Raw genomic sequence first — 20,430 nt, 5'->3', positions numbered from 1 at the left:
GTTTGTTCATCTTAGTCGGCCTTCCCCTGGGGGCACAGACGTGTAGGGAGATGGGAATGGGGGGGTGGAGGAAGGGGACAGCAGTGTGCGGGTTTGGGTGATAGAAGTGTGCCCATCGTAGTTGTGTTTGCCTGGTGGGTGTGTTGGCATCGTCGGTCTGTTCGCATGGTTGGTGTGTCCTTTCGCACGTGTACGTACATATAAGATTTTATTTTATTCTTTTCTTTTTTCATTTTATGTCCTTTTTTTTGAAGTTAATTTTTTGGGCCACCTCTTCGATCTGCAGGTGTGTAAAAGGGGTTCCCCCCTGGGTGATTGCCCTTGTGGGGGATCAGCTCCAAGAGAATATTCCTGCCTCATTGAGGAGATACCCATGTGGATGCCTACCCTCTGTCTGCTGCGCGGGCATGCGAGCGCCACTTTGGCTTAGAACTGAGCTGAATTCCTCCCGAAGTGGATAAGGCATGCCCGATTGTGCGAAATTCTGCTGTGCATAAGGAGGTACTAGTTGGGATCGGGAGGGGCGGAAATGCCTGCCAGGAGAGGAGGTCCCCGTTGTGGACACACAAGATGGAGGCAGACCAACTTGGCTAAATGGTGAAATACGCAGAACATATATTTTGCCTGCCTAGCAGATGCTCGTGGAGGGGTGGGTACCCCTTAAAAGGGTCAGCTGTATCACCGAAGGAGATGCTCCGAGAGAATCATCTCACCGGTTGAGAATGGACCTGCGTCTTTTTACACCTCCTGGGGCGCCCTGAAACAGTTGCAAATGGGACGCTCCGGCAAGAGAAAGAAAAGAAAAAAACAAGAGAAAAAAAAGAGAAAAAAAAGAGAAAAAAAAGAGAAAAAACAAGAGAAAAAATGGGACAAGGAATGGGGCAGAAAGAAGGGAAAGAATGAAAAACCGGGAACCGAAGTGACCGTAAAGCAGGCCAAGCTACGCCATGCCAAGCTATGCCATAACAACCCGAGTTCCGCCGAACTGTGAGCGCTGAACCAATTTGTGAAGCCGCCAAATGGAGGAGCCGACGCATAGGGAATTTTGTCATTCTTAACGAGGGGCATGCCCCTAATGCTGACCTGAAATTCGACGAGCGCACCTCAATGTTGTCTCGATTTATAACCTTACACGCAGGCGTCCCCTTGCGCATGCATTTTGTATGGAGGGAAAAAAAAAAAAAAATACTCGCCCCCCGTGTAATTTCTGTAATCGCACAGTCCATATGATACATTCCCCTGACGATACGCTGACAGGGGATGTTACTACTTTTATTCAGTCCCTTTTTGCAATACCTTTTATTTTCGCGTGCTTCCTCAGTTCATCCCTGTATTGCTCTTCTTCTCGCATGGATATTCTCTTAACTTTTTATTCCTCTTTTTAATGCCTTCGCTGGGAAATTATTTGGATAGATTTTTTTTTAAGCTCATGGCGAGGGAGTGACTGACGACACTTACGCGGCACGGATGTACTCGCTGCTTCTTGACCCAGTTCCCAGAGGAGGGAAGCGGGAAAGCAGTTAGGCAGTTAGACATTGAATCAGTGAGGCGTTGAACCAGTGAAGCACTGAAGTGGTTGCGCGGATAGCAACAATAGTACGAGCTCTGTTCACCGGACAGGGTCCACCAGAAACAGTCCACCCCGCTGGAACAATTTAAGAAAGAGAAAAGGAGGATAAATTTTCCACATTTTTTGAAACAAACTTCTTCTGAGGGTAAGCTCCCCGAAGGAGACGCCAGCCGAACAACACAATGACCATATGTAAGAACAAATACAAAAACACGGGGTCGGAAGATGACAAATTGCTTTTTAAGACGTGCACGGAGTCGACGGAATATCTTCATTTATATTTTAGAGAACTGAAGGAGCACCTCTTCAGGCACAGAAAGTATGAGGAGTTGTTTAACTTTTGCTACGGCACGCTGAGGAATATAAAGAACCCCGCCATCTCGCGGACGACGGCCCTGAAGGTATGCATGTCGAAATGTATACGTATGCAAGAGGGTGCCATGTGGACAGAGCAGTGTCGCTAAGATTGGCTTTTTCAGCACGTAAAAAGATGTATTTTCCTCTTTTTTTTTTTCTTTTTTTTTTCCTTCTTTGATGCGAATTCCCCGTGTGCCACCCTGCAGATCATTGGAATAGCATTCACGTTGAACCCCAAGTCAGCGGACCTACCAGTGAGCAAAGACATCATCACGTACGCATACAAACTGCTGAAGCGAAATGAAGAAGGGACTAACAGGAAGTACTTCACCTACTTTGGTCATAGCACAAACAAAGAAAAAGACAGCCTCCTTAGTGAAGCCAAAAATTTATTCAAGACGACGGAGGTGATTAAAGCGAGGCAGCAATTGAAAGATCATAGCTTTATTAACGGCATATTTAGGAAGATACAGAAGAAGCGGATTTTTATTGCGCAGGGTGTGTGTGTGTCGTATTCCGCGCTGCTTAGTGGTAATGTAACGTGGGGGGCATAGGGGTAACCCGTCTCTATGTGCGTTTGAGGAGGCGCCTTTTTAAACATCCTCTTTTGTTTGCCCGTTTACATTTCCTCCCTTTTACCGGTTCATCTTTTTACCGCTTTACCGCTTCACCTTCTTCATTACGTGGCCCCTTCCCCCGCGAGAACACTTCTCAGACTTCACGAATACGAAGAGGGATCTCCTCGAACTGCTCGAAACGGAATTTGTAAGCCATGGCAAGGTTGACCGGATCTACTCTGACTACGTCAGGTGAGGCTGCCCCCCCGGACATATCGATTCGAGCCAAGCACCAGGCTGAGGTGTAAAGACCATGCCAAGGCGGGCGCTAAGTGTTACACACCATCGGTCATTCCCCCCTGTAGATGCCTCAATGAGGTGAAGGAGAGAACCATCGAATTTTTGGAAAATGGCGAATATGAGCTTTACTGCAGGTTTATTGATGTAATGCATGGAGGGAGAGTCTCACTTCTCGGTGCTTTCACGTGGTGTGGCACATCCCGTTGGACATCCCGTTGCACATGTCGCTTCACATCCTGATGCACACCCGCTTCAACGCGACACCTCCTTCCCCCCTCCGCAGGAAATGCAGGAGGAAGACGAAGTAAACATTCGCTACGAATCCTACCTGCTCAGCTGCCCAGAGTTCTTCAAAGAGAAGGAGAAAAAGAATTCCAACAGAGAGATCACCCCGTCGAAGGGGGAGCAATTAAAACAAAAATCGAGTGACATATTTTTAACGGACCAAGTGAGTTGGGAAGAGGCAAACAAAAGAACAGGCAGCATGAGCAGGATGGGGGTGGAAAACCATTCAGAGGTCAGCAACGGAAGAAATGACACCTCCCCGGTAGGATCAAATAACAGAAAGAAAAGTCATGAGAAAAGTGAATTTAAATCATTATCCAAAAATATTACCAGTAGTATCACAGAATTTGCTTCATCCCTTGTGAGGAATGCTCCATCCGGAGAACCAGTCAGTGGAGGAGTGGAGGCAAATATTAATGACGAAGGAGTGACAGTTGCATCGGGGGAGATGGTGAATAAGAAGAAACCTCCTTGTGATGATGAAAGTAGAGAGGGAGGGACGGGGGGTAAATCAGACGTCTTTCCTCCGAGCAGCAACACGGCGAAGAGTACTTCGCTGGACAGGCATAACGAAAACGATAATGAGAACGAAATTGGGATGAAGAAAAAAATAAACATAAGTAAGAGGAAAAAAAAGGAGCAGACTCAGAAGCAGGCTCAGCAGAAGAGTAAGGAGCTCGCTTTATTCCCCGATGGAAGCGCCTCGCCGGGTGACGCACAGGTGAACACGAAGAAGAAGTCTTCCTTCAACAAAACGGTCGCTTTTGACCTTGAGGCCACCGAGAAGGTCGACCAAGGTACGTTTCCACGCGGGACAGTGCAACGAGATGATGCCCGTAGACATGGCTGCAGCGAGCCAGTTGATGGCGATAACAGGGCATCCGCGTGGGCGCACATGCAGATTGTTAGCCCACCTGCACAAATGAGTGGTGCACACAATGTGTGGCACGTTTTTTTTTTCCCCATCCGTCCTTCAACCGCCCTGCAACCGTTCTGCTTCCTTCACCTCGCCGCGCAGACGCCAAGTACTCCGGAAAGCACCAAGTCGTCGCGCGAGACGACCGTTTCAACGAAAAGGAGACCGAAATAATAAACGAGTTCAACGCGTATCTAAATGAAGGAATGAGTCATCTGAGGAAGCAACAGAGTGCCTACCAGAAGGAGTGCAAAGAATTTAACAACAATGTCCATGATGGAAATAATGAACTTTGGGATAGCCTCATAAAGAAGAGCAACTTTTACTCCATTAAGGAAGACTTTTTAAATTACAATAAATTTTTGAAGGCAAAGGAGAAGGACGCCAAGGAGCAGACTCTAGGAGATCTCCTCGGCATGAACAAATACATTGACCTGAAGAAAAAAATGTGTAAAAATAAATGTAAAAATAAGAGTAAAAATAAAGGTAAAAACAGGAAGATGAATCCCGACGAGCTAAACTGTATCATCAACAAGTTCACAGACAATTTATCTCAAAGTAGGCACTTCAAAACTGAGAAGAAAGTTCCAGCACAGGAACACGGGGGAGGAATGGCTCTTCTTACCCCCATTGAAACTCCTCTAGGAATTTCCCCAAACCACAGTGATAAGAGAAACTCCATCACTTCATCACAAAAGAATGACACAAGACGCATTTCCTCTTTCAATAAGTACTTTACGAAGAATGACAACATATCTTACGTGCAGGACGCAGTATTAAAAAATGGGTCCCTGTTGTTAAGGGACGACAACCTCGAGGTTAGCATGTGCCTAATTGTAGTGTTTCTCTGCGAAGTGAAAAAGAAAGATCTTCTGTGAGTGTCAAATAGCCCACCTGTAGTAGAAGCGGCGCATCCACTGATTTCTTCTCTTCTTTTTTTTGCACTTTCTCCTTCCTTCCCCTCCCCCTGAAGATATCCCTCACTCAGCACTACTACGGCAACAACGGATTGATAAAAATTTACGTCAAGAATAAGAAGCTGGTGAACTACTACGACGTGGATATTCAGATATCGAACAAAATTTTGTTCCCCTTGAAATTCAAGTTTCTCAACTACGAGAGGATGCTCTGCGCCAATGCGACCAACTGCTATGTGGGTGGATACTCCATGCTGGCGGCACGAATTGTGCAAAAATTCTGCATCAAATGTGAATTAATTTCGCGTGAACTACCGCTCGAATGCTGCCCTTGAAAAGTAATAATTCCCCACACACACCTTCCCCCCGCAGGAAATGGCCGTGAAATGCGCACACATGTACAAGGGCTTTCCCCTAATTAAGATTTCCTATCGGTAAGGGGAGGAAGAATCCCAGCGGGACTTCCACCGAATTTGTATCATCAGGAAAGGATGCCCTATCGTGGAGTCCGTTGCACCACGTGTATGTAGCCACAAGTGGCTGTTCAATAGAGACCCCCATCTGTGAATGAACATTTCTGCTTCCCCCTTCGCAGCATGCAAGACATGTTCAGAAAAAGCATCGAGTTGAGGCTACCCATCCCGATTAACAAATTTATGAAGAACATTAAAATCACGAAAGACGTTTTTGTGAAATTTTGGAACAACGAAAATTTTAATATATATAAGAAGGATAAGGTTATCCACAAGGCCGACTCGGTTGACACAGAGAAGATCGTCTCCCTCTCCTGTTTGGTAATGCCCACTACATAAGTGAAGATCGCTGTGTGCATGTTCCGTTTATGCTGTGAAGTCAGAATGCAGCGCCATTTGTTTATCCCCCCAAGCGCTTAACCCCCCTTGTCTGCGATCGTTTAGGCGCACGCGTGCATGTATGGGTTTTCATATACAGCTGTTCATGTCCATTTGTGCACCCCACCCCCCTGTGTAGGGAAACGCACTAAGTGTGTGCTACATAGAAGATGCAATTTACTTGAGCGGGTGCTATGCGGACAATGCAAGCGCACTGGATAATTATTTCGTTCTCGTGGGAATTGAGGACCTGGAGAACAAACTGAAGATCATATGTAAGTCGAATAACCCCACGCTATCATCGGCCATCCTTTTTTTAATCATACTCATTCTTAAGGAGCACGACCGGGTGTAATCACGGAGGGATGGTCAATCGATAATTTCTGTATATTCCCCACCGTAATTTAGCCTGCTATCCACTGATTTGTGATCACTGTCGCTGTCGTCTACGTTTTGAATTAAAAGCACACGAAATGACACGTCACTTTTTTCTCCTTTTTTTTTGTGTGTTTTAAGGATGATAATTCTTTTTTTTTAAAGTTTATTTTTTTGTAAATATGTAACAGTAGGTACGGAGAATTTTTTTTTTATCCATTTTAGCTAGCGCTAGCTAAGCAGATTTGCTCAGTTTATTTCTTCCATGAGGAAATATCCCCACGACATAAATCCACTTTGTTAAATTTTTGTCGCTCAAGTTTTACATGCATATGTATAAAAAGGCCAATGGGTGTACTGCTAGAACTTCAAACTGTGTTTTGCACGAGCTCCAAAACTATTTTAAGAATTTTTTTAAAGATTGGCCAACCCTGTTATTATTCCATGTCGGACCGAAGGTGTGTGCCTTCCCATTCGATTAACAACCTGTGTGGTCATTTTGGTTAAGAGGAGTTCCCATTAGTTTATCTTTCTCTTTCGGGGAAAGCACATACATTGGGGGTGAGCAGAAAGTGGTGAAAGGTAATAGAAGCACGTTCCCCCAAGCGTTGCTAACGTTTACTTGCTACCTCCCCCAAATGGTGAAATTTCCCAGGCGAGCCCATTTGCAGTGACAAATAAATGGAACTGTATGGGGATCCTTTTTGTAGCACCTCGTCAACACGGAAAAATGCAAATTGAATAATTATGTTCTAAAACGTTGTTCATTTTTTTTTTTTTGTTTCTCTCCTTTTTCTTTACCACACAATCGCACAAATTGGAATAAAGAACGTACCACTTGCCCGGATGGAAAGAGTGCAATGGTTATTTACATCCCACGGGGATGGTCCTCATTTGGAATTTCCCCTCATGGAATGAGTCCAAATAGGGAATAAGGATATACATATATGCCTCTGCACGTGGAAGTAACCAAGCGCTTCTTTTATGCACATTCCATTGTTACGAGCATCAATTTGCCAATTCTAAGGTGCTGTCACCACCGTGAGCATCAAAAGCATGTGTATTTCCCATGCAACGCTGTGCGGGGAAATGTACATGGATGTGAGCGAAAATGCCCATTTGCGCGTTCCGTTTAGCCATCATTAGGGTGTAATCTTCTTAGAACTGCGCATTCTTGCAAGTGAACAAAATTGTCAAGATGCAAAAAATTCCTGCTTCGAGGAATGCTCCCCGGAAGGGGAAGTTGACACATCCGAATGGATCTGAATAGTCCCATAACAATACTTGCTAATGTTGCACAAAAGTGACATCATATCTGCCTGAACTGTTTATATATTTCTGCAGTTTTTTTTTTTTTTTGCTGTAACTGCCGGGAAACCGTCCTAATTTTGGGTCTACAGGGAAGCAGCTCACAGTGGTGTACATCACACACACATTGGGATAAATTCCCCACCAAGGCTAAGAAATTGCTGCAATTCACGATTCTACATTAGGGATAAAAGTAAATATAAAACTGTATTTGCCCTCAGTAGCCCTAATCTTCGCTCTTTCACATGGTGAGCAGTCGAAGGAATGGGTTAAAAAAAAATAAAAAATGCTAACATGTGTAATATATGTACAGCACACCTTAACGTTCTGAAAAAAAAAAGCTGTACACATTTTTTAGCTTACAAACAGCTTTAATTAGTTGCAATTTTTTTTTTTTGCTGTTTTTTTTTTTTTTTTTCTGCCTAGCCTTAAGGAAAGGCAATTTTGACCCTGAACAGTAAGCCTCATTATTTTGCACACATTACTGCCACGTGTTGGCTTCGGGGGTGAAACTAGCGCAGGTGATGGAGTACGAACAAAGGGAAAGAAAAAAAGAACCATAAAAAGAACCAAAAAAAGAACCAAAAGAAGAAAAGTAGAAAACCATTTACCCATCTATGCGCACGTGTAACATAAGCGATATACACATGTACCCTTATATGTACACATTTTTCTGCGCAAGCGAAAAGGCAACTCTTTTGCACGCAAATATGTGAAGATATAAAATATACCTGTATGTGTTCATAAAAAAAAAAAAGTTATCCATCCGTTTGGTACTTCATCATTCTACTTTATGCATCCCACTTTGTGCATTCCAGTTTATATATATATATATTTTTTTTTTTTTTTTTTTTTTTTTTTTTTTGATGTTGTAACGGCATGGTGTTACATTTGAAAAGTCTCCCATTTAACTGCAGTTGTAAAAGGTAAAATTAAATTTTCATCACAATTAAGAAAATGGTACACATCCTCAACACATCTCATTTTGTGAATTGATTTATTTCATAAAATTAAGTTTCTTCGCTTATTCGTTTTTCCGTTTTGCGTTTCTGCGCTTCTTCACTTTTTCGTTTTTCGCTTTTTCGTCGCTGCTCCCCTTTTTGTTCTTTCAATTTTAGCAGTTTTTAAAAACCTGTGCCATTTTTAACGCACACACAACACGTGCATCTGTACCCTTCCCCCGAAAAGGCGCGTGTGTTTAAGGCATTTTTTGTTGCAAGTGAGAAGATTCACCCATCCTTTATACTTCACGAAGGCAGCGCATCGTCGCAACTGTTGTTTTGCTCCTGCCCATTTATAAGAGGAAAGTCGCTTTCCCGTGTTTGCTCTGTTTAATCTGTTCGGCCCGTCACCCATTAGTCACGCTACCCCCTCTCACAGCGCTACCACGTTCTTGCGTTACCGCTTTACCCCGTCGCTACACTTCCCCCAATTGTCGCAAAAATGGAAAAGCAATGCCCCGTGTGCTACTTTAACTTGCCGGACCCAGAATCAGCCATCGCTCCGTACGACACGGAACTGAATTATTTCATGTGGGGACCAGGCTTCGAATGGCAACCAGAACCAGAGGTTGAAAATATCCTAGTGGAGGAGGAAAATTTTGAAGAATCTGAACAATCGGAAGAATCAGTTGTAGGATTAGAAGACTTAGATCAGAAGGTAAATCAAAATGAAGCCAAAACTATGTTCAATGATAAGAGCAGCAATGGAAAAGTAACCATAGAAGATGCTTCACGAAATGCGAGGAAATTGGGACTAGCTCCATCAAGCTTGGATGAGAAGAAAATTAGAGATCTATATGGAGATTCTTTAACCTACGAGCAATATTTAGAATATCTAGCCGTATGTGTGCACGATAAAGACAACCTGGAAGAGCTCATTAGAATGTTTTCACACTTCGACAATAAGGCCTCTGGATTCTTGAGCAAGCACCAGATGAGGAACATTTTGACAACTTGGGGTGATGCCTTGACCGAGCAGGAGGCCAACGACGCGCTCAACGCGTTCTCTTCGGAGGACCAAATCGATTACAAGTTGTTCTGTGAGGATATTTTGAAGTAGACGCGGAGCAGAAGCGAGTGTCTCGAGAAGCGCATCTGTCGAGGAGTGTGTTGAGAAGCGAGTCTGTTGAGAAGCGCGTTTTTCATCGGCGCAGAGTTACTGTTCATGTTAGTATTCTTGTTCGTGTTAGCCTAGTGCTATACTCCTATCCCTCTACTTCTTCAGCTGCAGCTCCAACCTCAAAATTTACCATTTTTTTCGTTTGTTCCCTGTCCATGACTTCTTTTAAATAACCGGCGCCAACACGCCATCTGCGAAAAGGAAGAATGGCAAGCGCTTGTGCTGCTCATCTGGCTTAATTCGTTTGACGCTGCGTCATTGCGATGTTGAACTGTAGAGGCGTCTTGATATCTTGCATGCAATGCAAACCGTGCGGGTTCTTCCGCTTTACAACTCATTCTGCCTTGCATCTCAATTGCTTTCTTTACGCATTTGTTTTTTTTTTAAGAAAAAAAATTAAAAGTTATCATCGATGATGTCCTTTTTTTTTTTTTTTTTCAAGACTTATTTTTGTTCAGTTATCTATCCGTCCGTGTATGTTCCCCGAAACTTGGCTACGCGTAACGTACAAAATTGGAAAAAGGGAAGAAGAAATGGGAGGAGAAAGGGAATGAAAGGATGGGGTAAAAATGGAGGGAAAAAGGGAAAGAAAAGAATGAAACCTTATTGAGGCGAACTTCTTTACCCTTTTTCTTCCGTCAAATTTGCTGATAAACAATAATGCTTGTGGAGAGCTGTGGGGCCGGACAACAACACAGCGTGGCCTTTTTAAGGTTGTCCAACCAACTCGTTTCAACCATGGCAGACCGTTGGACACCGTAGAAAGGAGTGTTAGTCAAGTTCGTCAATTTTGCCACACTGATTTGATGTGGAAAGATTGGTCAAGTTCGCAACGCTAAATCACGTGGCCAATGCAAAATGCGAAAAGGAGGAACTATTAAAACAATGACGCATTAGCAACGTTGCACATGAGGGGAAAAGTGTAAAAGTGGCGTGCTGGACCAGAGGGTGGAAGTAGTAAAGGTGTGTTCTTTCACCCCCCCTCTGGCAAGCTTTTTACGTTGGGAAAGAGGAAAGAAGGTGAAAAGGGGCTATACTCCCTTGTTGCAGGAGAATGTCGCTTGAGTGGCGTCTGGACTTAAACGGAGAAGGGGGGTCCTTTGACTGGAAATGTCTCAGGTGTGGGTAATTAACCCGGGTGTATTGGCTTCTGATACGCGGCTGATGCGTGGCAGATACTGCGTGCTGGCTCCGCTCCCCCTCCCGCCTCCCATTCTGCCCCCCGTTCAGAAGCCCACCTGGAGGAGGAACCAGTAGAAGTCAGCAAACAGGTAGAGGGACAAATCGGCGGGGTGGTCAGGGGAACCACGCCCTTGGCCAACAATCTTAACATTTCTATTCGAATCTATAAAGGACTCATTAATCATGTTTATGTGATCTTGATAGGAACACAGTTTGGTGGAGAAAATGATTAGCAGTAGGCCATTAGAAGAGACACAGTTTTTCGCTAAGCTGATAAGCTGAACGTATCTTTTAGCCCCTGACAAGAGAAATTTCGATTTGGGAATTAAATTAGGAGGGTCCAGAATAACAATGTCGAAGAGTTCTTTGCAGTTTTCCAAAAAGGTGATTGCATCAGAGGAAACAAATTCGATGTCTTTATTTGTGAGATTGTTCAGGTAAGCTGACTCTTTAGCTAGCTCAGTAAATTTGCTATCCTTTTCTACACACAGGACCTTTTTAGCCTTTCCCTTTTTTGAGCACTGAATGCCAAAGGATCCTACATAGGAAAAGAGGTCCAGAACTTTCTTATCATATGCATAGTCGGATAGAAGTTGTCTTACGTGTCTTCTGTTGTGAAACCATCCTGTGTTTGGTGAGTTCAGCATATCTATAAGGAATAGGCAATGATTTTCTGTTAACATGACTTGTTCAGGTATTCTTCCGTGTAGTACTTTTTTGTAAATATCTAGCCTTTCATTTAATCTTTCTTTATTGTCATTCCTAAATAGAATAGCCTTCGGATTTAACACTTCCATGACGGCCTCGTTGATCGTTGCAGCGAGTAATTCCATTCCGAGAGTTAAGTGCTGAATAGCGACGTAGTCATCGTATCGATCGATGATGAGTCCGGGGAGATTGTCTCCTTCGCCGTTGATTAGTCTATAGGACGTGTCGCTGGGAAGGAGGGGAGCTTCGATGGGGGGATTACCACCATTTTGGGGAATCGAGTCTATGGGGGGGACAGGTGTGCCCGTGGAGAGAATACTCCCTGTAGGTGCCTCCCCCGCGCTGAGTTGTTCATCCTCTCTGAGTCGTTTATTCCATTTGGGTGCTTCGCACAGGTTGGGTGCTTCCCCCCCGCTGAGGCCTCCCCCCCAGTTGGCATGCCTCCCCCCCTCAATCACCTTGGAACGCCATGCCAAGGCTTTCTTCATCCGCTCCACAAAAAAATTCACGTTAACGGAAAAAAGCGCATTGGTACTTATTATCCTGGCTGTAATTAGCGCATACGGATTGAAGGTAGCCACGCCAAAGGACTCATCATTTTCGTTCTTCACGTTAACAAGGGTAAGTGGGTTTCCTTTCAGTTCTGCTATATTCTTCACTTCATTGCTGTAGACGAATGGGATGTTCCTTCTTAACCTGTTATCATGCGCATGCTTATTTTCGTTGCCCTTTAAATATAAGTCTGGTCTCATGTGGGCCTTATCCACGTACAACTCATGGTGGTACTTAAGTAACTCTTCACCAAATTTTGTGTTTTTCTCGAACTTTGCGTGTGCGAAGAATCTGAACTGTGCTAATAATCCGTGTTGGCGGCGACAGCTCTGTCTTCTGAATCTCATTTTTGCCATTTTGGTCCTCTAAAGTTGGGGGGCCTAACATGACGTCGGTTCCTCCTCACGTGTACACAGAAAAGAACGAAATGAAGAACATGTTGTTTTCTCGCCAAGCAACGGATTGCATTATTGCACCCCTTTGGACTTATGACACTTTTGGTTTTCTATTTCGAATGGAGCAGTGGCCCTTGGCCACAGGAGTAGGACCACGTCATCGCCCCCCCGAAGTGGTGCCCTGGAACATTTCCCTTACTCGTTCGGATTGGGAAAACGTTCTAACAGGGATTTTTCCATATGGGAGGAACGTAAACTCCGTTACTATGCCCCAGCGGAAGGAGAAGAAAAAAAAAAAAAAAAAAAAAAGTACTACAACATTCACTTTCCCGCTTTGTACCATTTGGAGGACGCCAAGCGGGGTCGTCCTGAGGTAATTTTCCCCTTCTGCCGTTGCGCAGGTGGCCTCGTCAATACCTCCATAACTTCGTTGCTTCGTTCTTTTTGTCGCCGCTTCTCTGCTGAGCAACACGCAAGAGTCGAAGTGGCCATTTTGGTATCCCCCTCCGTATACCTTTTTTTTTTCCCCACTTATGGACCACAAAAAGGGAGAGAGAGGAAAAAAAAAACAAACACACTAGCCATAAATAGCTACCAATCAAATTGCGATAAACTCCATTGTAGGGTGGGGGAGAGAGAAGCCGCCCACACGTAAAAGTCAAAAGGGATGCTTAAAGATTTGCACTGTTGGTGAAATTTCAAATTGGAGGATAGACGAAATTAGGGAGAGTCAGGCCAGGGGGCTGAGCTCAGTAAGGAGCCCCCCCAGATCCATAGGCGTTTTCCTCCATTTTTCAATTCAAAGCGGAGCTACAATGGAGTGGACATTCTCGCCGGGGGACAGGCCATATTCTATTCATTGTGGCAGAAAAAACAGGAATTGTTTTTATCCCCTCCTAGGTGACACGTTGTGTTAATAAGTCCTCCACAGTTTCGCAAAGGTAGGGAAATCACTGCCTTAGCGAAGGTGTCTACTTTCATAGGCGCATCTTACGTCCTAGTAGGGGGTTGTGGCATCACATGTGTATCCCCCCCCCTGTGAGTAAACAATGGAGGAATACTTGCGGAAAAGGTACCTGGGGAAGGAGCCCAAAAAAGACAAGCGGAATAAAAAGGGTGCTGTAAAAATATATGACAGTGAAGAAGAGGAGAGGAAATTCCATTCACAGGTAGGAGATCCCCCCTTGGAAAATGACCCTTTGGAAGATAACCCTTTGGTGGAGGGGTCGGACGGAAGTTCCGACATCCCCATAACGATCACGGGAGAGAATAACATAGAGATCGCGAACATATCAAAGGAAAGCAAAAAGAAGATTTTTCTAAGTTTGAATGGAGGACTCACAGCAGGGAAGTCGATTGAAGAGACGAGGGAAGAGCTGTGCAAGCCGAGTGTTAAGAGGTTGAGAAAGGGAAATAACCAATGCAGTCGGGGAGGACAGAAAGGAGGATCTAATGGTGGAAGCAGCAACAAGAGTGATGAATCGTCTGGGGGGGATTCCCCCAATAGGGACTTTTCCAAGCATGGCGATGGAGGAGGGTGTCGCGCAACGGGGGATAGGCGACGACGTGGCAGAAGAAGCAATCCTAGTAGTAGTGACTCCGATTTGTCTTTACCGAGGAGGTTAAGAAGTGGTGGTGAGAGAAGAAGTGGAAATAGTAGTAGTAATGACTCCGATTTGTCCCCCCCGAGGAGGTTAACTAGTGATGGGAGTGGCAGAAGAATCAATCGTAGTAGTGACTCAGATTTCTCGCCCCCGCTACGGTTACAAAGCCGCGCAGGTGGGAAGCGGCCCCGGTCTGCCTCCACATCCCAGCATGTCGGTGAAGACAGTAGCGACACACCTGACGATAGTAAACCCCCGCGAACTTCGGGGAAAGGCAAAGAAACCCAAGCAGGAAGATCCCTCGAAAAGGACAAAAATGAGAACGTTGAGTCCATCATCTATAGGGACAAAACAGGGAAAATCATCTCGAGGGATGAATGGATCAGGAAACAGAAGGTGGAGATGAATAGTAAGTATAGAAGAAATGGAAAGAAAGGAGCAGAAGAGGAAGAGGAGGAAGAAGAAGAACATCAAGATATAGAGAAAAAAAAAAAAAAAAAAAAAAAAAACCAAAGACTCGAAGGAACTAGAATGGGCAAGTGGACTGATTCAGAAAGAAATGAGAAAAAAAAATCTGGAGGAAAATGACAAGCTGGTAAAAAAAAAAAATATTGTGAATTATGACTACGACTCGGATTACGATGTAGAGTTAAGGAAGGCGAAAAGGAAGGAGGATCCCATGAATCAGTATTTGGATCAGAAGAAGGAGCAACCGGAAAAGGCGACGTGTCGGTATCAGTCTCCCTATAACAGGTTTAACATCCTCGCCGGCTACAGGTGGGACGGCGTTGTGCGGGGAAATGATTTCGAGAAGAGGAGATTCGAGGCGCTCAAACTGAAGCAGCATCGGGAAAAACTGGCCTACCTGAACAATGTGTCGGATTTGTGAAGGGGTAGTTAAGCGGTCAGCGGTACTGTTGCCATGTAGTGACCATACAACACCCCCTTAGGCCTTTACTTAACTTTTTTTTGTTGCTAACCAATTTGGTGATCCCCCGCCCGTGCGCACATTTAACAGGATTGTATAATGAGCGAGTTTTGAACATACCAGGCATAGAAAAATTATGAACCGGATGAGGCACATCTGGCGTTCTAGCGTTTATCGTTTAGCGCTTCTTGTCCGCGTCGATTTCCTTCCTCTTCAGTTCCTGTGACGTGGTTGGCATTTTCTCTCCCTACACGTTTGTCGTCCCGATTTGCAGTTGGTGTTTTTTTTTCTTTTTTTTTTTTTTAAAGCAAATCCATACGAGGGCAAAAATTACAGATTGGGAGGAGAAAGTCCCAACGCAAGTTGGCCTATTTTTTTTAAACAAACAACTGCGAATGGGTGACGTTTTGGTAAAGATATAGAAAGCGCTTCACAGGTTGTGGTCTCGTAAGAAAAGTTGCTGAATTTATTTCCTTCAGCGCTATGGAAGAGGCAAAACGGACGTGCAAAACTGAGGGGCTGAACTGATAAGTGGATTCCCTTTCACTCGGCTCAATATGCCATTCGGAGGAACCTTCGCAGGGGTCCCCCAAGGCACGTCCCCTCCAGCCCCGTGGGCAAAGCGGCACTTCGGCCGGGAGAAATAAGCCTGCCTACATAAGAACATACTTACACCTGCACGTCGTGCATTTGGCTCTTGGGTATGCGGTGGAGCACACGCTATGGACGCATACGGGGTGCTCCCCCCATCAGAGCATGCATCGATGCTATCATAAATGGGTCTACCTCTATACACACGTACGTAACCATATGTATGCCCATTCGCGTGCCGAAAAATCCCCCGTTTAACCGCGCACAATGAATAACCTGCGGAGGGGAGTCACTTCGCGGTGTAGAGGAATGCTCAGCGGAGCAATCCAAGTAAACCGCCAATTGGACATGAGAAGGAATAACCATCTCGGGGGGAGCAGTCACCTGGGGAGGAACCTATGTACCCTGTCACATCAGCAGAACATAAGATGTTTGGCGAGGATACAACGAAGGGGATTCTTTTTCAAGAGCGAAAAAAATGACATCATAAAAAACGAGATTGAAGAAATCCTAAAAACGGATAAGGACCCCCTGATGGGGACGGGATGGACAAAAGACGTGAAAGAAAGAGACGACTATTCACGTGGGAGCGAAAAGGAGGAACCACTAAGGGAGAGCAACCAAAAGAAGTATAAGAATAAAAGAGGGAACTTCAAAAGGCTGTTTATTTTTATAGCCTTCCAGAGCATCCCCATCGTTGGCCTTATGTATCTTTTTAAATACATAGAGAGCGTCAAATTGGCAGAGCTGAATTTCACATTCGAGTCATCCGATGATATCATCAAAGAGGCCCTCAAACTCATAAGGGGGAATTCGAAATGTTTCTGTATGTATTCGGAGGGTGACGAAATTAAGACCTTCTTCGTGGACCCCTTGGGACCCGAGGAGTCCGAAGTGAACTACGAGCCGGGCGCGGTGGACACGAAAGACGCGGCATATGCGGTAGACGGGGTGGATGATTCCATCTCGGCAGAGGCGCGCAAAGCAGAATTAGCCTCTCAGAGGAGTAACCACGAAAGGGTCAACGGTAGAAGGGAGGGCGGGACTGCTCCAAATGGGGAGCGGCCAATTCAAGATCGGTCAAGTAGGGACCCCCCAGTAGCACCGCCCCACCACTCCCCTTCCAACAAAACAGATGACCTAACTAAAATCGTCTTATCATTAAACAAACCACTAATGCAGAGAGTAATGAACGTGAAATCTCCCACGGAGTTCCCCCTCAACTACGTGTATTTCTGCATCTCCAAAAATACGGAGATCTATAATTTTCTAAAACATAGGAACGAGATGGTAAGTCTGCTTTACTCGGATGATGCGAAAAACGTGTATGTCACTCTGACGGGGTCCGCCTCCATTATTGAGAATGAAGTCATACGGGAGGTAATTTGGACGAACCGATGGTCCTACCTCATTTCGGATAACCCCCAAGACAATTATGTGCTAATTAAATTCACGCCTTCTACTGTGTCTCTTAAAACGATTGGCTTTAAGAATCAGCACTGGAAGAGTAACATCGTCCGACGCTCCATGACGGATGACAAGATGGCTTGGGTGAAGGGGTAGCTCGCGGCTGCATCATCCAAGTGTGGGGCGAATGAGTCTTCCCAGCAATAAGGAAGAACAGAGGAAAATGGGGAAACACGAGAGTTCCCCTCCGCACACGCACCTACAGTGGAACACGATGCCTAAGTTTGACGTGACAACCAGTTCGCTGTACACTACAGTTATGACAACGTTCAGGCAAAAATGAACTGCCTCAAAAATGACATAGTTATGGGAGAGGGGAAAGAGCCACTTATTACACGCCACAGTTTATGCAGTATACCAGCCCAAATAACATTTTACCAAAAAGGGAATGGGTGCGTAAAATGCACAAAGGGATCGTTGCTAATTCGAGCTCCTCACTGTGATGAAGCGGCATTTGCAAAATGGATAAAACGATTATTATCGTGCATGCTTTTTTTTTTTTTTTTTTTTTTTTCTTTTTTTCTTAAACTGTATACTCTGCCTTACGTGGTACTCGATTTTACCAACGCTCTGGCTTTTCATCCTGGCGGTGGAGAACCACTTTAACGTGGTGCCCCTGGTGGGAAATTTCAAGGAATGGAAGTATAACAAAATAGGGAGATCACTGACGAGGGCGTAGCGAACTGGGAAGCAAACGGAGTACCAAGCGAAACAACAAATCGAACAGCTAACCGCATAACGAATTGCGTAATTCGGTAGCCTTATTTCGCGTTTCCCGTGTGGCTATAGCCGTCAACAGTGCCACCCCTATTGCTATGCGGTATTATTTTTTTTTGCGCCCATTTTGTGACCTTTTTATTGGCACTCTTTGTGTTACCTTTTTTGTTCTCCTTTTGTTCCGCTTCTGCTCCCCTTTTTTGCCCCTCCTTCAACCCCCCTCGTACGAGTGGCAGCATTCTGCTAGAAGCGAAAACACGGCAGTATGCCATCGGGGTTTCCTCCTGAGCAATGCGATTGCGTGCCGCTGGGGGTAAAACAGGATGACCAGTTTGATAACTGCCTTCGCGTGACCATCCGAGGTGACATTACTGGCTCCCACTTAGCCACGCAGGAAGCGAGGAGGACCTAAGGAAGACCCACATGTTGACGCTATTGGCGAATCGGAAAGGAGACACGTCGAAGAGGTCGTATTGTGCGAAGCGCAAACGGGTGAGCACGCGCTTGGTAGTATCTCCGTCCGGTTAGCTAGCCAGAGGTTGGCAAAGGGGCACTCGATAGGAGCGGAGAACCACAAATCGCCAGCCGCGAACAACCACCCGCTAACCGCCACCCGCCAAGATGGACACCTTCATAAGCGCGCTAAAGGAAGCAGTCCAAAAGATCAGATCCTACCAAATGAAATATAGCATAAACCTGAACGAATTTCACAACCTTCTTTTTATAATTTCCATTCTGTTCGGACTGGCATTTCTGTTTTACCTCATCGTAATACTGTGTAGCATTTTTTTCAAAGGATCCAAACCGAATAAAATAGCTTTGCTCTTAGGTCCATGTGACAGTGGGAAGACAACTTTCCTATTCAAATTAAGAACAGACAAATTATGCACAACAGTCCCTTCTATGAAAGAAAATGTAGCATTTATAAATCTGAAGAATAACAAATGGAAAAAGTGCATTCGGTTTGTGGACTTCCCTGGTCACCCCAAATTGTCCTTCGGGCTAAATAAGTATTTCAGCATCACCAATGTTATCATTTACATTTTGGACTGCTCGGATCGACAGGCCCTCAAAGTTGTTGCGGAGTAATGCACACTGAGTGCGAGTGTACGGCAGATTATCCTGCATCGGGCATCCCTCAGGGGTCGGCGGCAAACCGATTTGAAACGGTGCAGAGTGGAAAACCGCTTCTTCCCCCCGCAAAACGCTTCCCCCCCACAGGAAACTCTTCGAGTTGTACACCAACAGAGTTGTCGTGAAAAAGCAAATCCCCATCATCATATTTTGCAACAAGACGGACTTGTGCAACTCGCGGCCGAAGCAAGTCATTAAGGAGGACTTGGAGAGGGAAATGTAAGACAAGAGGAAGATGCGATGAATATATCGCGTTATTCCACACTCCGCATCGTACAAACCAGCGATTCGTCAAATTCGCCAAATATGTTATTATGCACACCTTGTATTCCGCTTCCCCCCCAACACACCCCTTCCCTTTCAGTGAAATTTTAAAAATGTCCAAATATAACAGCCTGGATGATGACTACAACGACGACACGGAATGTTTACTGGGCACTAACTCGGAATTCTTTCGATTTCAAAAGGCGCCATGTCATACGGTAAGTACCGTCTCGAGATGGAGAAAACACCACAATGGCTGTATTAGTTCCCTTTTGAGGGACATCAGTGCACTCCACACAGTATGCACATATGGCTTTCTTTTTTTTTTTTTTTTTTTTTTCCTCACCTTTACCTCTCCCCTTCCAGGAAATTTGCGCCGGATCTGTAAAGAACAACAACATTGAAGAAGTGGTGGAGCTTATACAGAAATTTTACTAGCCATCTGCCAGTGGCTCCTTTTTAGTGAAACGTTGTCCTCTCCCCTCATCAAGATGGACGTCGTTCATTCATGAAGATACTTTTTAAGTTTTTTTTTTTTTTTTTAAGCACAAGGAGGGACAACTTTCTTGTCAATTTCGTTTCGAAGATGTTCCACTTAACATTTTAGCTTCTTTGTTCATCCGTGTGGATGTGTACACGTGTACATGTCTACATGTGTACAAATGTGCGAGGTGCTCGCATGAAAATGCACTTATAATTTGGCAAGGCATACGTATGGAACACACATACGTCATCGCACATGTAAGCGAAAAACTTCTTCACTTTTCTACCATTTTAAGTTTAATTTAAGAAAAAAAAAAGGACAGAGGGCAAAGCAGAGATGCACACATGGGAAATCGCGCGAGCGAGGGAGTGAAGTGGAAGTGGGGGACCACTCCCCTGCAGACATCCCCACAACAGCACTCTGTGTAAACATGCCCGTTATATACTTTCGTTCTTTTCCGTTCTTCCATTACTGATAGAGCAGCTGGCGCCTGACTCCCCAGGTGAAAAAAAATGATGAATTAAAAAAAAAGGTGGCAAAACTGTAGTTTATTTTCTTAGAGTGCCTCTCCCCGCACTGCCTTCTTTCTTAAATAAAACGTGTGATGCGCTCGCATCGAGGAGAGCCTGCTCAGCAGGAGCAACGTTGTGCGTAAGAATAGACCTGTTAATTAATTGTTATGGTGACTTAAAGAGGAGTAAAAAAAAGGAAAAAAAAAAACTTAACTGTAACAAAAAATAAGCTATACGTAAAAAAAAATTAAAAAAAAGGCACATTGCCTCGAATGTACCATAGGGTTGCTTCACCTGTTGCAAACTTCATGAAAAGCGAAAGAAGACGTTCATTT

The 20,430-nt window shown here is 44.8% G+C and overlaps 6 protein-coding genes across 6 annotated transcripts; 5 read left to right on the top strand and 1 right to left on the bottom strand.

The window, feature by feature from the left end:
* Positions 1 to 1,752: 1,752 nt before the first annotated feature.
* Positions 1,753 to 6,108, top strand: C922_04720 (hypothetical protein; the record flags this gene model as incomplete). Its single annotated transcript, XM_008820299.1, has 10 exons — positions 1,753 to 1,971; positions 2,134 to 2,458; positions 2,643 to 2,736; positions 2,850 to 2,928; positions 3,068 to 3,866; positions 4,088 to 4,803; positions 4,959 to 5,138; positions 5,275 to 5,336; positions 5,498 to 5,696; positions 5,893 to 6,108. The coding sequence occupies 10 exons, from the start codon at positions 1,753 to 1,755 to the stop codon at positions 6,106 to 6,108; spliced, it is 2,889 nt and encodes a 962-aa protein (XP_008818521.1).
* A 2,771-nt stretch (positions 6,109 to 8,879) lies between these two features.
* Positions 8,880 to 9,497, top strand: C922_04719 (hypothetical protein; the record flags this gene model as incomplete). Its single annotated transcript, XM_008820298.1, has 1 exon — positions 8,880 to 9,497. One exon carries the CDS (start codon positions 8,880 to 8,882, stop codon positions 9,495 to 9,497), a length of 618 nt encoding a protein of 205 aa, XP_008818520.1.
* Positions 9,498 to 10,783: 1,286 nt separating this feature from the next.
* Positions 10,784 to 12,355, bottom strand: C922_04718 (hypothetical protein; the record flags this gene model as incomplete). Its single annotated transcript, XM_008820297.1, has 1 exon — positions 10,784 to 12,355. One exon carries the CDS (start codon positions 12,353 to 12,355, stop codon positions 10,784 to 10,786), a length of 1,572 nt encoding a protein of 523 aa, XP_008818519.1.
* A 1,088-nt stretch (positions 12,356 to 13,443) lies between these two features.
* C922_04717 (hypothetical protein) lies at positions 13,444 to 14,887 on the top strand (the record flags this gene model as incomplete). Its single annotated transcript, XM_008820296.1, has 2 exons — positions 13,444 to 14,407; positions 14,514 to 14,887. 2 exons carry the CDS (start codon positions 13,444 to 13,446, stop codon positions 14,885 to 14,887), a joined length of 1,338 nt encoding a protein of 445 aa, XP_008818518.1.
* An 897-nt stretch (positions 14,888 to 15,784) lies between these two features.
* On the top strand, positions 15,785 to 17,080 carry C922_04716 (hypothetical protein; the record flags this gene model as incomplete). Its single annotated transcript, XM_008820295.1, has 1 exon — positions 15,785 to 17,080. The coding sequence occupies one exon, from the start codon at positions 15,785 to 15,787 to the stop codon at positions 17,078 to 17,080; it is 1,296 nt and encodes a 431-aa protein (XP_008818517.1).
* A 1,242-nt stretch (positions 17,081 to 18,322) lies between these two features.
* C922_04715 (hypothetical protein) lies at positions 18,323 to 19,537 on the top strand (the record flags this gene model as incomplete). Its single annotated transcript, XM_008820294.1, has 4 exons — positions 18,323 to 18,786; positions 18,923 to 19,054; positions 19,200 to 19,317; positions 19,466 to 19,537. The coding sequence occupies 4 exons, from the start codon at positions 18,323 to 18,325 to the stop codon at positions 19,535 to 19,537; spliced, it is 786 nt and encodes a 261-aa protein (XP_008818516.1).
* Between the last annotated feature and the right edge of the window lie 893 nt (positions 19,538 to 20,430).

This window comes from Plasmodium inui (genome assembly GCF_000524495.1).
Source record: "Plasmodium inui San Antonio 1 unplaced genomic scaffold supercont1.28, whole genome shotgun sequence".
Lineage (NCBI taxonomy): Eukaryota > Apicomplexa > Aconoidasida > Haemosporida > Plasmodiidae > Plasmodium > Plasmodium inui.
The sequence above is the reverse complement of the archived record's forward strand: the minus strand, read 5'-3'. Positions and strand labels throughout refer to the sequence as shown.